This window comes from Triticum aestivum, chromosome 6D (genome assembly GCF_018294505.1).
Source record: "Triticum aestivum cultivar Chinese Spring chromosome 6D, IWGSC CS RefSeq v2.1, whole genome shotgun sequence".
NCBI classification, from domain to species: domain Eukaryota; kingdom Viridiplantae; phylum Streptophyta; class Magnoliopsida; order Poales; family Poaceae; genus Triticum; species Triticum aestivum.
This window is the reverse complement of record NC_057811.1, coordinates 38520977-38538431: the sequence shown is the minus strand read 5'-3', so window position 1 is coordinate 38538431 and position 17455 is coordinate 38520977. Positions and strand designations below refer to the sequence as shown.

Below are 17455 nucleotides of genomic sequence, written 5' to 3'. Positions count from 1 at the left end.
AGTGGGGTGATGCCTCGTCTTCTAAGGTATTGGGACTTGGCAAGGTTGTCATTTCTCATGATCTCACGATCGAGAAAGTCATGCTTGTTGAGTCCCTTGCATACAATTTACTTTCCGTTCGTCAACTTGCAATCATGGGCTTTGCAACTTTCTTTGATATCGATACCGTGGCCCTCTTGTGGAGCAAGACTCTTAAAGTAGCCTTTGTTGGGCATGTCGAGAACGGTCTATATGTGATTAACTTTTCGGAGCGACCCACTAAGACCGCGACATGCCTAATGGCTAAAGTTGACGTGGGATGGCTTTGGCATCGCCGTTTAGCCCATGTCAATATGAGATCTTTGCAAAGTCTTCTCAAGGGGGACCATGTCCGTGGACTAACGAATGTTAGTTTTGCTAAAGATCGTGCTTGCAGTGCTTGTATCGAAGGAAAGCTACATGAGAAGGCTCACCCTCCCACGACTATCATTTACTCGAAGAGGCCTTTGGAGCTCCTTCATTTGGATCTCTTTGGGCCTCCATCCTTTGATAGTCTTGGGGGTAGGAAGTATTGCTTGGTGATTGTGGATGACTATTCAAGATACACTTGGGTGTACTTCTTCAAGAGGAAGAGCGAGACCCAACAAACCGTCATTGACTTTGCAAATGAAGCCCAACGTCAACACAATGCAAAGATCTTGACTATAAGAAGTGACAACGGCACCGAGTTCAAGAACTACACATTGGATGAGTTTCTTAGTGATGAGGGGATCAAGCATCAATATTCCGCACCATACACCCCTCAACAAAATGGTGTAGCGGAGAGGAAGAACCGGACGTTGATGGATGCGGCAAGGACCATGATGGCGGAGTTCAAGTCTCCCTACAACTTTTGGGCCGAAGCCATCAACACCGCGTGTCATGCATCTAACCGTCTCTACCTCCGCAAAGGCTTGAACAAGACTCCATATGAGATACTCACCGGCAACAAGCCCAACCTCAAGTACTTCCGGGTGTTCGGGTGTAAGTGTTTCATTCTCAAGAAAGGTGTCCGTTTGTCTAAATTTGAGGCTAGAGCTTATGAGGGCATATTTGTTGGTTATGCTACAAACTCTCATGCTTACCGTGTTCTCAATAAGTCCACGGGACTTATTGAGGAAACGTGTAACGTGGAGTTTGATGAGAATAACGGCTCCCAAGTGGAGCAAAGTGGTACTTGTGATGTAGGTGATGAAATTCCTCCCCAAGCCATAAGAAGAATGGGTGTTGGTCATATCCTACCCATTGAGGAACCCTTTGTGGCTGAAGGAGAAGTACAATGTTCCACTCGAGTGGAACCATCACCAACCCAAGACCCACACGCTTTCGAAGAACATAGTGAAGGCCCTCAACCAAATGAACAAGATCAAGGGCAAGATCACCCTCAAGATGGTGGTGAACCACCACATGATGCCCAAGGTCAAGTTCTCACCAACGAGCAAGTCCAAGATCAAGAGCAAGCTCAAGATCAAGAACAAGCTCAAGACGGCGCTCAAGATGATCAAATTTCCTCTCCTCATCTCACTTCCGAGGAGGAATTGGAGCGTCGTACCGCCAAGATTGCTTCCAAGCTCACCACCAAAGGGCACATCATGGAGAATGTGCTTGGAAGCTTAACAAAGGGGGTAAGCACTCGTAGACAATTAGCAAACTATTGTGAACATCATGCGTTTGTCTCTTGTGTGGAACCCCAAAAGGTTTATGAAGCCCTCGAGGATCCGGATTGGCTTAATGCAATGCATGAAGAACTTAACAACTTCGAGCACAACAAGGTGTGGAGATTGGTGCCAAGGCCAACGGGGAACCATAATGTCATTGGGAACAAGTGGATATTCAAAAACAAGCAAGATGCTCATGGAACTATCATTCGCAACAAGGCTCGTTTGGTGGCACAAGGCTACTCCCAAGTCGAGGGTATCGACTACGGTGAAACCTTTGCTCCCGTTGCTCGCCATGAGTCCATTCGCATGCTAATTGCCTATGCTTCTCATCATAACTTTAAGTTGCAACAAATGGATGTGAAAAGTGCTTTTCTTAATGGTCCCATTAATGAGTTGGTCTATGTCAAACAACCCGCCGGGTTCGAGGATCCCTACTTCCCGGATCATGTGTATCAACTCGATAAGGCACTCTATTGCCTTAAACAAGCCCCACGTGCGTGGTATGACCACCTTACCGAGTTGTTACAAAATCGTGGATTTGAAGTTGGGCTAATCGACCCCACTCTTTTTACTAAGAAGGTCAAAGGGGAGTTGTTTGTGTGCCAACTATATGTTGATGATATTATCTTTGGTTCCCCTAACAAAGCTTTCAATGAGGAATTTGCCACTCTCATAACCTCAGAGTTCAAGATGTCTTCCATGGGAGAGTTGAAGTTCTTCCTCGGGTTCGAAGTGAAGCAAAGAAGAGAAGGAACCTTCATCAACCAAGCTAAATACACTCAAGACATGCTTAAGAGATTCAAGCTAAATGATGTCAAGCCGGCTTCCACTCCAATGCCCACCAAGTGCCAACTTGACATTGATCCCAATGGTAAAGCGGTGGATCAAAAGGTATATTGCTCCATGATTGGCTTCTTGCTTTACCTTTGCGCATCTAGACCGGATATCATGTTGAGTGTGGGAATTTGTGCATGGTTTCAAGCCGCACCTAAGGAAAGCCACTTTGTGGCGGTCAAGCGAATCTTTCGATATTTGGCTCATACCCCAAACTTTGGCTTATGGTACCCCAGAGGAGCAAACTTCAAGCTTGTAGGATATTCGGACTCCGATTGGGCGGGAGACAAAGTGGATAGGAAGTCCACTTCCGGAGGGTGCCAATTCCTTGGTTGCTCTTTGGTGAGTTGGTCTTCCAAGAAGCAAAGTTGTGTGTCTCTCTCGTCCACCGAAGCGGAGTATGTGGCGGCCGGTAGTTGTTGTGCACAACTCTTATGGATGAGGCAAACTTTAAAGGATTACGGTGTCATTTGTGACAAAGTGCCTCTTTGGTGTGACAATGAAAGTGCCATCAAGATTTCTCTCAACCCGGTGCAACACTTCAAGACGAAGCATATTGAGATTCGGTATCACTTCATCCGGGATCATATTAGGCGAGGGGAGATCGAGCTCAACTATGTCAACACTCATGATAACCTTGCAGATATTTTCACGAAGCCTTTGGATGAAGCAAGATTTCGCGAGTTATGGCATGAGCTAAATATCATTGATTCGAGCAATGTTGCTTGAACACTTGCACTCCCCACCATACTCAACTTGTTATCTTGTTTAGGTGTAGGCATGGACATAGGGGGAGTGTTGTTCTCTCAATGAACTCTCCCTCCCCCCATTATGCATAAATTGATCAACTCTTTCACATTAGCCATTTTTGATGGTACTTGTGCTTCAAAAACAAGTTTTGGTCATGGGCCCAAGGATAATTTTTCGTGGTGCCATACCAATTGACTCAAACATAGATGGCTCCGGCCACCGCCCTCTCCTTGGAGAGGTTGTGTCTTGTGGTTGGTCCTGTCTTGTGGTTGGTCCTCGTTGTCTCTTGCCTTTCTTTCTCTCTGCCTTGTCTTAGTTTCCTCCTCTTACCGTTTGTTTTTTCCGTTCCTTTTGAGCCAAGCCTTCTTGTCTAGTAGTTGCGTCTCGCTGGGCGGTACTACCGCTGGTGGTGCGCGGTACTACCGCTTATGTTGACAAGCGGTACTACCGCCCACCCGAGCGGTACTACCGTTGGGGGGGACCAGGGGATTATGTCGGGGCAGGGGGAGGTTTCGTCTCTCCCATGCCCATTCACACCGCCCCCTCGTTCCTCTTCTTCTCTCCAGCGTCGCCGCGGGAGGGCTCCAGCGGGCCGCCGTCTCCGGGCCATCCCTCTCCATTCCCTTTGGTGGAGTCGATCCCCACCCCGTCCTCTTGCCATGGATGCCGGTATTGCCCCCGTTCCTCCTCTCTTTTTTTCTAGTTCTCAGATCTAGCGTCTTTGGGGCAATAGTGGTTGCATCTCTCGATTTTTGGCTAAATCTCGGCTTGAGTAGTTTGGAGAAGGCGTCTAGACTGTGTGGATTAAGTTTTGGTAGGAGTATTTTTGAATTTGGCAGTCCGGTAGTGCCGGATCTGACCACGGCAGTAGGAACCGCCGTTTCCCAGTCTTGAGCGGTACTACCGCTCCCACTTGAGCGGTACTACCGCTTGTGCGGTACTGCCGCCTATGGCCAGCGGTACTACCGCTGCTTGCCCGATTCCATCATTTTCCTACCACTGTTTGATCCATGTTGTTTTGTTTGGAGGCTTATGCTCTTTCTTTCGTGTTGGTTCTTCTGTTCGTGTGTTTGGTTCCAGGTGATGAACATCCTGAGCAGCAAGTCCGCCGTGTCAACCCCGGACGTGCAACATCAAAGCGCTACCGCACCTCTGAGTCAGCAGGTGCTTCCTCAAGTGCGCCACCTCCGCCTCAACTCCAGAAGAAACCTGCCAACAGGCCGAAGCCAAGGGGCAAGACTGTGACTGAGTTGACTGCCAAGGAGTTCTGGGAAAGGCGTCGCCGCAACCCCTATGCGGAAGCCCAAGAACCCAATTTGGTCAACCGCCCGTTCTGGAACCGCTTTCAGTTTGCCATCTACTTTGATGTGATCAAGGCCAAGAAGAATCTCTATGTTGATGTTCGCTCCATCGACACGGATGCCATGGAAAAGGATCCTGAGTACTTTGGTGAAGCTCTTCAGATGTGTTCTCAGCTAAACATTCTCAGAATCATGCAGTTCAACAAGGACTTTGATGCAGATTTGGTGGCTCAATTCTATGCTACTGTCCATCTTGGAACTGATGAAGAAAGGACTCTGACCTGGATGACAAATGGCAAGTTGCTTTCTGTCAAGTGGAAGGCCTTCATGGAGTTACTTGAGGTGGAAGATCACGGGCTTGAGACTCCTGTCGGCTTTCGCCCTCACCGCAATGCCAACTCCACTCACAAGCAAGCCCTCTGGCCCTACTGCACTGTGAAGGTTAACCCTGTGACTAAGAAGGAAACCTATGAGCTGTCTACCTTTCTGGACATCCTTCATCGTGTCTTTCGAGAGACCCTCTTCCCTCGCATCGGGAATCTGGATATGGTCCACTCCTATCTCGTGGATATGCTTCTCTTCTGCCAGCATGAGAAGGAAGCAAACACTGGCGAGTCCCTGGACATTTCTCATGTTATGTGGTCTGAGCTTCTTTCTGCCGTTTCTGAGCGCAAGTGCCCGATCTATGGTCCGTTCATCATGCTGCTCATTGAGAAGGCCCGGGCACGTGTCTATCCCATGGTTATGCTGGAAACTAGAGAATTGGTTTCTCATGAGATCAAGCGTCTGAGGAAGAAGGACAATTGGGGCACCCCAGCCCCTAAATCCGGGGGTCCATCTACTGCTGCTGACATGGAGACCGAGGACGGGGCTGAGGCCGATGATGACGATGAGGACTATGAGCCTTCTGGGACAGAGCCCTCTTGGGCAAAGAAGCTCAAGCGCAAGATGAAGAAGCTCTTCTGCATGGAGTCTCATGGTCAGTACATGACTCATGTGGCTGAGAAGAAGGCCAGGGGCGTCACAAGGAGCTCATGCGTCAGCTGGGTGCGACCGTTGTCAGTGGGTCTGAGGGCCAGATCACTGAGGAAGAGGAGTGGATTCAGCAGCACTGTCCGTGGACCGATTCCGACACCGAGCAGTTTCCGACTGAGGATGGCAGTGCAGATGACCCTGCCAGGATGTGATGAGAGAGCTCCTCAGTTTGCTTTCACCTGGAGCCGTAGCGTCGCTCTTTGCCCTTTTGGTGTCTCGATGCCAAAGGGGGAGAGAGCTTAGGGATTTGTGCTTTGTGGTGTCGTCGTTTCCCGTCGTTTCTTTGTAGTGTCGTTGTGTTTTCTCGCCATTTGCTTTGTTTGGTTTTGTGCCAGTGAGACCTAAGTTCCAGACATATGGTGTAAGACATATGCTACCTTATCTTTATCTATGTCTTTCTAGTACTTTGGTATCTTACGAGTTGCTTGTCTATCCTGTTATATTACCTGCTCTCATGTTTCCTATGCTTAGGTTGTTGGACTATAAAATATAGGGGGAGTGTTGATCCTAATGTGTGTGTCTTACATTCCAAAGGCACTACTAACTAGGTGCACACATTCAGGGGGAGCCCGTCTATATTTTGTAGTTCTAAGTATCTTTACTTCCAAGATATATCCTTGTGCAAATCCTTGGTTGTCATCAATCCACCAAAAAGGGGGAGATTGTTAAGGCATATCTCTCTAGATGTAGTTTTGGTGATTGATGACAACATGTTTGCGGACTAATGGTGTGCTTTGAGCATTTCAGAGATTCATCCTTTGGCACGTGACGATTTCTTTCCCTTCGGAGTGTCATTCAAGACGGTGTAGCTCTTTCGCTTCTATTTTGGTGGACTAGTTCCGTAGGAGTCACCGTACTATCAAGAGGGGGTCCGTTTTGGTAAGGCTAGGGTGGAATCAACACGTACACATCATTTTCACACCCTCTGAGCCTTCCCGCTTCAATGGAGAGCTCTTTCCCCCTTCTTTGGGCTTTGTCTGGTCCCAGCGGTAGTACCGCGGTACCCAGCGGTAGTCCCGCTTAGGGGTCACAGGCGGCAGTACCGCTCCGCAGCGGTAGTACTGCCGGTGGGTCCTCAGCCGTAGTACCGCTGCGGTACCAGGCCCCTACCGCGTCGATTCGAGGGGGTCGATTCTCGTGTCGGATTGTACGGTACTATGCAGTGGCAGTAGAGCGGCAGTGCCATTCATGAGCGGTAGTACCGCCCTACCACCGCGGCAGTACCGCTCGGGTCCCTCTCTCTCCTGCCCTCCAAACTGCACGGCAGTATCGCCTGTGGGAGCGGTAGTACCGCTGTGCACAGCGGTAGTGCCGTTGCCTCCTGCGGTAGTTCCGCCCTCTGCGGGCTGTTTTGGGGGGTAACGGTTGGATTGTTCCCCCCACTATATAAGGAGGTCTTCTTCCCCAAAGTTGACCTACCTCTTCCCCCAAAAGCTCCATTGTTGCTCCAAGCTCCGTTTTCGCCCGATCTCACTCCCTAGCCAATGAAACTTGTTGATTTGCTCGGGATTGGTTGAGAAGGCCCCGATCTACACTTCCACCAAGAGAAATTTGATTCCCCCCACTAATCCCTAGCGGATCTTGTTACTCTTGGGTGTTTGAGCACCCTAGACGGTTGAGGTCACCGCGGAGCCATAGTCCATTGTGGTGAAGCTTTGTGGTGTCGTTGGGAGCCTCCAATTAAGTTGTGGAGATTGCCCCAACCTTGTTTGTAAAGGTCCGGTCGCCGCCTTCAAGGGCACCAATAGTGGAATCACGGCATCTCGCATTGTGTGAGGGCGTGAGGAGAATACGGTGGCCCTAGTGGCTTCTTGGGAGCATTGTGCCTCCACACCGCTCCAACGGAGACGTACTTCCCCTCAAAAGGAAGGAACTTCGGTAACACATCCTCGTCTTCACCGGCTCCACTCTTGGTTATCTCTACTTTCGCAAGCTTACTTGTGTTAAATCCCTTGCTTGCTTGTGTGCTTGTTGTCATTGCATCATATAGGTTGCTCACTTAGTTGCATATCTAGACAACCTACTTTGATGCAAAGTTTAAATTGGTAAAGAAAAGCTAAAATTTGTTAGTTGCCTATTCACCCCCCCCCCTCTAGTCAACTATATCGATCCTTTCAGCTACTCATGGAGGATGGGGAAGAGGAATGTCGGGATGAAGAGTTATGCCAACAGGAGGTGGAGGGGGCAATGAAGATGGAGGTGAAAACTGCAGCTCAAACATACGATCGTATGAGGATTGAGAAGGTTGATCTTGGTAAAGACAAAGGCCTTTTGGATAGGGCAGAAAGCCCCCACAAGTCAGATGAGCAGATGACCAGTGAGCTGCAGGAATTGGCTGGCGGGGGCGCTCCAGTGCCGAGCAGTAGAAGGAAGCTGGATATGCAAATTGTTGCTCAAGATCATATCGTTGTCATTGAGAAGGCGGCTCTGGTGGGTATTTCGCTGCCACCATTGGAGTGTGTCTCACTAAGGAAAAATAAGCTGAAGACAATATGCAGTCAGCAGGAACGAAACACCACAGTACCATCAGCGGCCTCCCTCGAGGAGGGCCACTGCCACCAATGACTAATGAGTAACATCTGCTAGAATTGTTGCGGCCTTGGCAACGCCGCGACTATTCGAGAGTTTCGCGGCATAGAGAAGAAATTTGCCCTCGTGATTTTTTGTGTGGTGGAGACACAAATATCAAAGGCATGGGTAGAGGGATTGACAAGAAATTTAGGCTTCCATGGTTGCTTGTGGTTAGTGTTGGGAGGACCGGCGGTTTGGGTGTGTTCTAGAAGGAACTTGTCCAGTTCCTTGGCAACTCTTTTTCCTATCGCGGGACTTCGACATCTCCATGCCGCGTGTTCAAATAATTGTGCGATCTGGCTACAACCAAAGTGGACGATCATGAGAAACAGATGGATTGGATACCTAAACTCTTTAGGTATGAAAGTATGTGGAAAACGCATGAGAATTTTGATGAGGTTCTGAAAAATGCATTAACGTTTGTCAGTGCAGGTGATGTTGCTGCTATGAATGCAAAACTAATTAGGTTGTTAGGGGGCTAAAAGAGTGGAGTAGGGAGGAATTAGGCAGCATGGCTAAGGAGATTGATTGCCTTTAAGCTAAGTTAACACAGCTTCAAGCCGCCGCCGCCTCCTGGCAACTCTTCCCTAAAATAATTTAGGGTTCCACTATCTCCCGCTGGCGCTGACACTGGTCCGCCTCGTCTCCCGTGGCCTTAGGGCCATGGGTTCACGGTGGATCTCGGCCCTTGCCGGCGGGAGGCTCCGTTTTTAGATGTTCTTTGAGTTTTGTTAGGGTGTGTGTCCTGCTCAGGAAGGCGAGACGATGACGGCTCCCTGAAGATGGAATAAGGTTCTCCCCGCCTAGCCCCCGTTCTGGTGGTGCGTCTAGCATCGTTGGTGGGCATGTGGAGGTGTGTCTCCGGTGGATCTGCTCAGATCTGGTCGTAATTCGTCTACGTGAGACATTCAATGAGAGTAGCGATGAACTCGGCCAATGTGGACCCGCCTAGTCACTGAGAGTAGCGATGAACTCAACCAGGATTGTTCCATTCCCGGTGTGCCAAACAGGTGTAGGGTTAAGCTTGACCGGGATTCATGAGTACGGGGTACCGATTTTAGGGATTGAGAGGTCGGGTTTCATTTTCGACGAGCCATACGAATTCAAGGTTTAAAATAGACTTTACTCCTGACGAATCTTGTGGCGATATCTAGCTAGCCATCCCCCCCCCTATCTCTGATATGACACACTCTCTCTCAGACCATCTCTCTCAAACATACATGTGATATCCCTCCATCTCTCGGCCTCTTATCTTTGTTTTCTCTCTCGCAAACATCGCGCGCTCTCTCTCTCTAGGTATTGCTCGCACACAATTGTCTCTTCCTCCCTAGCTGGTACATTCTTGCGGTGTTTCTGTTACACACACATTCTTTCGATGTCCCGCTCTCACACACGCCCTCGTTTCCTCTTTCCGGTCCACTTCTCTCTTTCTCTCTCTCTCTCTCTCATTAAGCCACACACACTTTCTCTCTCCCAGCTAGAACCGCATTTGACTCTCCCCCACCCCCCTCTCACACACAGTTTGGCCTATTCGCTATCTTTCTCTAACAAACACACACATGCAATATAATCCCTCTCTCCGGGCCTCTTGTCTCTCTCATTCACTTACTCTCTCTCTCTCTCTCTCTCTCTCTCTCTCTCTCTCTCTCTCAAACACACATACACACATACACACACACGTTAACATGTTGTCTTTTAAAATAATATCCTAGACGCTTCTAAATAAACATAATTGTATGATTTGACAAAAAAAAATTGACAATACGGTTGCATGTTAACTATTTTTGCCACCCTTTAACGTCATTTGAAAAACATAAAAGTATAAAACCAACACCGAGACTGAGTGTCAATGTTAACTTTGCAAGATAGAACAGCGAAAGACCCCACATGGTAGCCTAGCTCAGTGAAACATTAACCAAACAGCAACTGAAACATCAAATACGCCCCGCATATTTGATGCTTCTACAAACTTTAGGCCTATATAAGGATCAGCACAAATTCGACTAAAACATCCACGATTGACCCCCGTAGCTCTGGGACGCCCCTCTCAGTTCATTTTCCTTCTACATTTCTTACTTTGAAATCAGGACTAGCTAGTTGGCTTGGATGGATGAATTTTGGGTCGACCTGTGACCAGAGGATACAAAACCTGCAGCCCTCGCATATCATAACGACCTGCACCAGTCATGCTTCAACTACTCAAGAAAATAAATAAAGGACCTCCCAAGACTTCAGGAAGCCACCAGCAGCAGAATTAAGTTCGGTGAGTGATTCGCAAAAGAAGAATTGAGGTAGTGACGGATTCGTCCATTTCGCCAGGTCCTGCCCTTGAGTTGCACGTCAGACATCAGTGAGCCTTGCCAGCGATGACAATGTACCACGGTCTGAAAAGATAGCATGCACAGAAATCAAAACCAACACCTAAACTTAGCATTTTACAGTCTGATTTCATATATATATACAACATGTGCCAGAAATAAAAGAACGATTCTAAGAAAAATCTGGAAGAAAGTAACGGCGTAATAATACAATATTTACCAATGAATAGTTGAATACCATCAGTGAGTCATGTATTCAGTTTGCACTAGTGCACACAAATGGACTAGCAACATCGACATGTCAATGAGTATTGATTACAGCATGACTTTGTTCCCAAACAAAACCAACAAGCTAAGCAAAGATGCAGAGGCAGTAAAGAAAATGCAGGCTAGCGGATAAGCACAAGGTTGCTTTAATATTTAGCAATAACCTAGCAGCCCGCTTCGCTCTTCATAAATTACATAAAGTTCGAAAAAATTCTAGTCATTGGTTTCTTTCTCTCGGTGTGGCCTGCTATGAGAGGCTTAAACTAGTGTTTCATGTTTCCTATTTACTTTCCATTCCCATCCTCTACCATTCTTTTTTCAGCTTTCTTTGTATGGACATTTTATTCCTTCTTCAATACAATGATATGTGGCGCTCCTGCGCATTCAAGACGAAAAGAAAAACACGACCATCAACGGCTCTAGAGATAAGTAGAAATTTAAGGGGTAATGATGCAATTACCCCTGCTTCCCATGGACCGGTCCATATAATAGCCCAAGAATAAAATGACTTGAGTCCATAACTCACAAATGACCACACAATTTTTTTGCTATATGACAGGCTGACAGCATAACCTTGACAATGTAAAATATTTGACTTCCACCTATTAGATGACGTTTTCAATCTACTTAGAAATGACAAACATTTTACTGTGAAATCAAGGGTGTGTTTGGTTTATGCCCAAGGTTGCCCCACCAAAGCATTGGCTAGCCAAAATTTTGGTTGAGGTTTTGGTTGCCCATGATTTGTCCAACATTGGCAAGAAAAATGAACTATAGTTGGCTAGAGTTCATTTGCATGCCAAAAAATTGGCAACAATCCAAACATAGACCAATCTTTGGGTCATGACCAAAATTTTGGTAGGGTGCACTTTGGCCACAATCCAAACACAGCCCAAACTGTGACTCAGATTTTTAATCTCCAATTGCTTTTCCAAAAAGTCTGACAGTGATGCTGCTACTTGACATCCCATCTGAAGACAAGACCAACACAGAACCTGATATACAAATTACATGAAAGGGAAATGGAAGACAGATAGACTACACATGATTCTAGTTCCAAGTAACTCAGTTGAGCATTAGCTAACAGAAATATGGCTGACATGCTAAACAGAAGTACAACTTCTAAATATTATGATCAGGGTGAAATTGATCATAATGACCTGCACCATCTGTATGTAAACTCCTAAAAGAAAAAAAAAATGACTTGGTAGTGGCAAATCTAAAAGAAAACAGCAGCGGCGGCAGACTAAGAGATCAAGTAATATTTGCTGACGGTAGCAATGCCATGATCTGAAAAGATACCATGCAGAAAACTCATAACTAAGTCTTACTCAGCATTCCACTTTGGTAAGCTATGTGCCAGTGGTAATATCAGAGGTTATAAGACTGAGCTTAAGATGTGAGCTTTAGCTATGCCCAGAAAATAAAAGAATGTTTTTTCCAAGAAATTAGAAAGTCTGAAGCAAGGTAACAGGAACATACTAGATTGACAAGGCTTTATGCATATTTGGCAATTCAACCAAAGCGTGTCATCATGGTACTTAACAGGTAAATCTTATAACAAAATCATGTTCTGTTTTCCAATGACACATGTTACATTTTTTCTAGCATACACAAATTTGAATTGGCAAGGTCTATACAGGAATACAAACTAACAAACAAAGAACATTACTTGCAATATGACTGACTGTTCACAACCGAGAACCAACTATGTAAGCAAACATATGGAAGCTGTAAAATGAAGGGCAACAGAATCAACGGGTGGTACCGTACCAGGAGTGTAGAAGCTCATGTAGGGTAAAACGGAAAAGTAGACCCCAAATTCATCAACCTTCTTCACCAGCCCGGACTTGAGCTCGAGCGTGAATAAGCCAGCATCTGTTCTGACGAAGATGACACCGACACCCTCTGCGAAACCAACCACATATGCTCCATCACCTTCGCGGGGATTGGCCATGGGCATGGCTTTCTCCAGGTCAATGACCATGCATTGCACCCATTTTGCAGCTCCCTTCACCGTCCTCGACCAGAGATGCAGACTGGAAGTGGAATCCTCAACACCAGCAAGCCCCAGTGAACTGTCCTCCATGACCATGAGGGAGACGAAACCACCGTACAATTCTGTATCTGGTGGTGGTGGGTCAATCACAGACAGGTGATTCTCGGCCCAATCGTACTTGGCAATGGCAGCGGACCGCGAAATTGTGAAGTAGACCGCATCCCCAATGGCGGCCACTCGCCTGGACTGGACATAGGGTACGTAGGAGGAGAAGAACATCATTTCTGCAGTTGCGTCTCGCTTGTGCCGGGCATAGCACTCACAGCTGTCGTCAAGAGACACCGGCGGGCTCCACGCGCCTGTCGCCGACGAGTACACGGTTGCCTTGACGACCTCTTCGCGGTCATCGGTGGCCAGGAAGACCACGCGGAAGGGCCCGCCGTGGCAGTCGAGGTGGTCGCAGCCGGCGGCGGCGCAGGACACGGCGGCGGTGTAGACCATCCAGTCCACGTCCACGTCCGGATCGGGCACCACGCGGCGCTCTCCGGTGACGGGGTCCCAGACGAGGAGATCCACATCCGAATCGTGGGACATGTGGAGGAGGACGCGGCCGTGGCGGCAGTCGAGGGGGCGCGCGGGGCGGCCGCCGGAGCCTGGGTGGGGGAAGTCGGGCATCGAGGTGGTGGACGCGAAGCGCGGGGCGGCGTCCCCGTCGCAGACCTGGTTCCGGTAGAGGAGGCCGAGCAGCGGAGGGGCGCCGTGGAACGCGCGGTACTGGCTGCGGAAGCAGGCGGGGAGGCAGATGACGCAGAGCCAGGGCTTGCAGACGAGGGCGGCGCGGAAGAGGTGCTCGGGTTCGTCCGGCGGCATGCGGAGGAGGATCTCCGCGAGGACGTCGTCGTCGATCAGGTTCATCCGCGGCGGCGTCATGGCCGTGGCGTGGGGTGGGGTTTGGGTGGAATGGGGAGAGGAGTGAGGGGTTCGGCCTCTGCTACTTGGTTGGGCTCGACTATAGCTGGCCATATGGGCTGAATCTCACGGGCCAGTTTGCTAGCACATGTAGAGCATGCATGTTTTGATTGTTTGCACTTAATTTTATTTTTTTGTCTCAAAAAAACTTAATTTTATTTTTTGACAGATTTTTTATTGTTTGCACCTAATTTTATTTTTCGCAGAGAAAAATATATTCAAATGTGTAGTTAATTTTCTCATCCGCATGACGCAATTTTGTGAGTGTCTATGAGTTATATACAATTTTTTGTGTGTGTTTGTTCGGCTCGGCTCCCATCCGCATCAACATATGTTCATGTTCGTGCCCATGATCATAGTCGTTGGTAATTGCTGACGCGGATGGTGGTATGTGTGCATGGCGTGGTGGTGTTGGCTCCCACACGCCGCCGACCATGCTTCTTGACAGATTGGTCCTGGAGTATTCTTATTCCTATCCTTCTAAAGCTAGCGTTCATTTTTGGGAACTCCTAAATCTAACTCCTAGTTCAAACCCATTTGAATTAAATTATAATGAGTTTGAATTCAAATTCTTCCATCATAAACAAACCCTATGTTTTGGATTTCTTCTGATTTTTTATGATATATAGCAAACATGCCCGTGCGTTGCAGCGGAAGAAATAAATACATCAATCTTAATAAAAATTGTTCAAGACCCCACACAGGTACACGCCCACCATTTCAACACGGCAGAGAAGCACTAATAGCAAAAAACGTGAATATGAAATATTACTAAAGCTTAATTTTCCAATTCAAGTTTAATAGTGCCAAAAATGGTTAGAAAGACATGCATTGTTTTGTACATAGATTGATAGCTATAGAGTATCTACTGCTAGTGCGGATTTTCTAGCTTGTAGTTGTACCCTTGGTGCATAGGATAAGAGATTTTTATGATGCAAAATCTCATTTCATGACAATTATAACAAAATTTTAAAACCTTATCCTGCTGCAACAATTTTAAATTGATGAAATATAAGAGGGTAATGATTCTTTTAGGTGATCCCATATTCATTTTTTTTCTTAGGAATATTCAAAATCTCATTGTTAGTTTATTTAATTTTCTGAAATGAAGTCTTATTTTTTACATGGTCTTCCTTGGTCATTGTACCCGAAATATGACTGTGTTTGTCGCAAAAAGAAAACAAAAACTCAAATCGTTCAAGTAATAGTGATGGACGGAAGTTGCTGAATGATTTCCCAGAACTGAATTTCTGATGCTTTTCGGCAAACCGAGACTGAGTAATGATTCGTTTCTGTTGTGGTGTACTACTACTAATCTCTGTATGCGATTGAGCTTTTTAGTACAATGATAAGATTGATGATCCACTGACACTAGGGTATAAGAGCCCTGATTAATTGCTTGCTGTGATTGAGCAGCCTGAGCATTGATGCTGTGATGATCATAAACATGGTTGCCAGTGCTTTGTTGGCTCGTCGGTGGTGACTGAATTTGCGCTGCTTCTGTCAAACTGAATTTGTGCTGCTTCTGTCAAATTGATAGTTACTAGTAGTACTCTGCAAAATGAGTGTGCTTATGCAGATTCATGACCTGCCGATGGTAGATGGGTGCAGAACAGAATGTTGTCCATTAACGTGGCATGAATAACGTTGCTTATTCTGTAGTAGCAACTATTGTTAGGCTGGATCAGTTTAGTGCTATACAAATGGTGTTACTCTGAAAATGTCTAGTGTATGCCAATTGTACCTGTTATCCATCTCTCCATTCTCTTGCCGGAAGTCATTTCTTACATGAGATGAAGTTGAGACATGCTTATCTTATTGCCTCGCTGGTTACTGAAGAGTGTTCACATTTAGTGTATCCATGGAAGATATGGTCTTCTGACCTGTCGGTATCATGAACTACTAAAAAAGAACGTGGATTATCTACGGTTAAATTGAAGGATCAATAACTTCCGTGAGCCGACACGATAGTATATGCACCGCTATATAGTGTGCGGGTAACTTTGAATATTGGTCGTTGGAGGTGAGAAACGGACCCTGCGTCCTGCCTTGTAGGTGACTCATGGCTGATGATCCCACCGACAGTAGGTTACGCATATGCGTTAGGTGCAGAACTGAGTACATTGTTGAATGGCCCCGTTTCATTGCCTGTTGTCACTGAGCATTGCCGCTGCGATGATCATTAACATGGTTGTCGATGCTTTGTTGGCTCGTAGTTGGTGGCTGAATTTGTGCTGCTTTCGGCAAACTGAGATTTCAAAAACCGGTGATACATTCCTGCTACATGTTTACTGATTTTCTGCTGTGATTTGATGGTTACTAGATGGTTCTCCTGATCTATGCAAAATGATTGTGCTATTGTGGCAACGTAAATGTAAATTTTGCAGTTTCATGATCTACTGACAGTAGGTTGGTGCAAAAACAAAGTAGTAGTGTTCATTAACAGAGCACTAAATATAACTCTCTGCACTTCAAATGAAGGATTCGTAAGTGATGTGAGCTGCCACAATAGCATCTACACCTGTACCACTAATTTTTTTGACAACATGTATGTCTATAGACCTATGTAGAGTCTAGGAATAATTTTGAATATTGGCTGTTGGAAATGAGAAACCGACCCTGTGTTGTCCTCATTCGGCGACTCAGGGGAGCTAAGAGCCTGTTTGGTTTCTGCCCAGGACTACCTTGCCAAATCATGGGCGTCGTTGGAGAGCCAAAAAATTGGCGACCAATTTCGCCGCCCGTGTTTCGCCAGCAACTGGGCGCATAAAGTACAGAGAGAAGGCTGGGGCGTTGTGGGCTTGCCAAAGTTTTGGTTCCCATCCAAACACGATGCAACCTCCCAGTCAACGCCAATATATTGGCAAGGCACGGGATGGATGCAATTCAAACAGCCCCTAAACCTAGTGCCGCTAGCTACCCTCGTTTACCCCCCCCCCCCCCGGTCCATGTCGTTGGCATGCGACATGGCTATACCTGGCCATACCTCGGGCCGGGCTGGGCTTCGGGCCGGGCCTAGCCAAGCCCGACGCAAAAACCCCAGGGCCGAGCCCGGCCCGGCCCGGCTGTCGGGCCTGTTTTCTGGGCCCGAGCCCGGCCCAAATACGTAAAAGTCCGTCGGGCTTTGGGCCGGCCCGGCCCGTCCTTCAGGAAAACGCAAAAATGATGGGCCCGGGCCCGGGCCGGTCTCCGGGCTCAAAATCTAGGCCCGAGCCCGGCCCGGGAGCGGCGTCGGGCCGGGCCGGGTCGGGTCGGGCTTTTTCGGGCCGGGCTGCCCATGGCCAGGACTAGACATGGCACCCCCCGCGCGCAGCCCTGTTTCTCCATCGTTGGTTCTCATCCCAAAAAGCGAAGGTGCAATTCCGACGGGATCTGACAAAAAAAATGACACACGCACCCATGGTTTCCTCCGTGCCGAGGACTGTCGTCGGAGTGGGTGAGTTGCGACGTGACCGACGTCGTTTTCTCCACTAGCAAGCCCGGCGAGCCCTTTGTTATCGGCGCTCCTCTCCACCTTGGGGCCCCTCCCGCCGACAGGTCGATACCCTCGAGCCCGGGCGAGAGCGGAAGGGACTTTGGTGTGTCGGTGGTGGTGAGAACCCGGCACTTCGGCCAGTCTTGTTCTTTTGTGTGGGCAACTGTTGTTCTATCTGTGCCATGGTTTCTTCATTCGTGACCGTGCTCAACAGTTTTCATCTTGCCGTGTGGTTAATCCATGGATGCCGACGTCTG

General features: G+C 47.7%; 1 protein-coding gene across 1 annotated transcript; it reads right to left on the bottom strand.

Moving 5' to 3' along the window:
- Positions 1–10016: 10016 nt before the first annotated feature.
- On the bottom strand, positions 10017–13732 carry LOC123140961 (uncharacterized). The gene is made up of 2 exons (XM_044560218.1): positions 12529–13732; positions 10017–10554 (listed from the first exon to the last, which is right to left on the bottom strand). Exons 1-2 carry the CDS (start codon positions 13682–13684, stop codon positions 10511–10513), a joined length of 1200 nt encoding a protein of 399 aa, XP_044416153.1. The 5' UTR covers positions 13685–13732; the 3' UTR covers positions 10017–10510.
- Positions 13733–17455: the final 3723 nt, after the last annotated feature.

What these genes read in the sequence shown, in the direction of transcription:
- LOC123140961 (XM_044560218.1), bottom strand. Translation starts at nt 13,684, where the DNA reads ATGACGCCGCCGCGGATGAACCTGATCGACGACGACGTCCTCGCGGAG. An exon ending in CATGAGCTTCTACACTCCTG is followed by an intron (nt 10,555 to 12,528) that starts GTACGGTACCAC and finishes CTATCTTTTCAG; the next exon opens with ACCGTGGTACATTGTCATCG.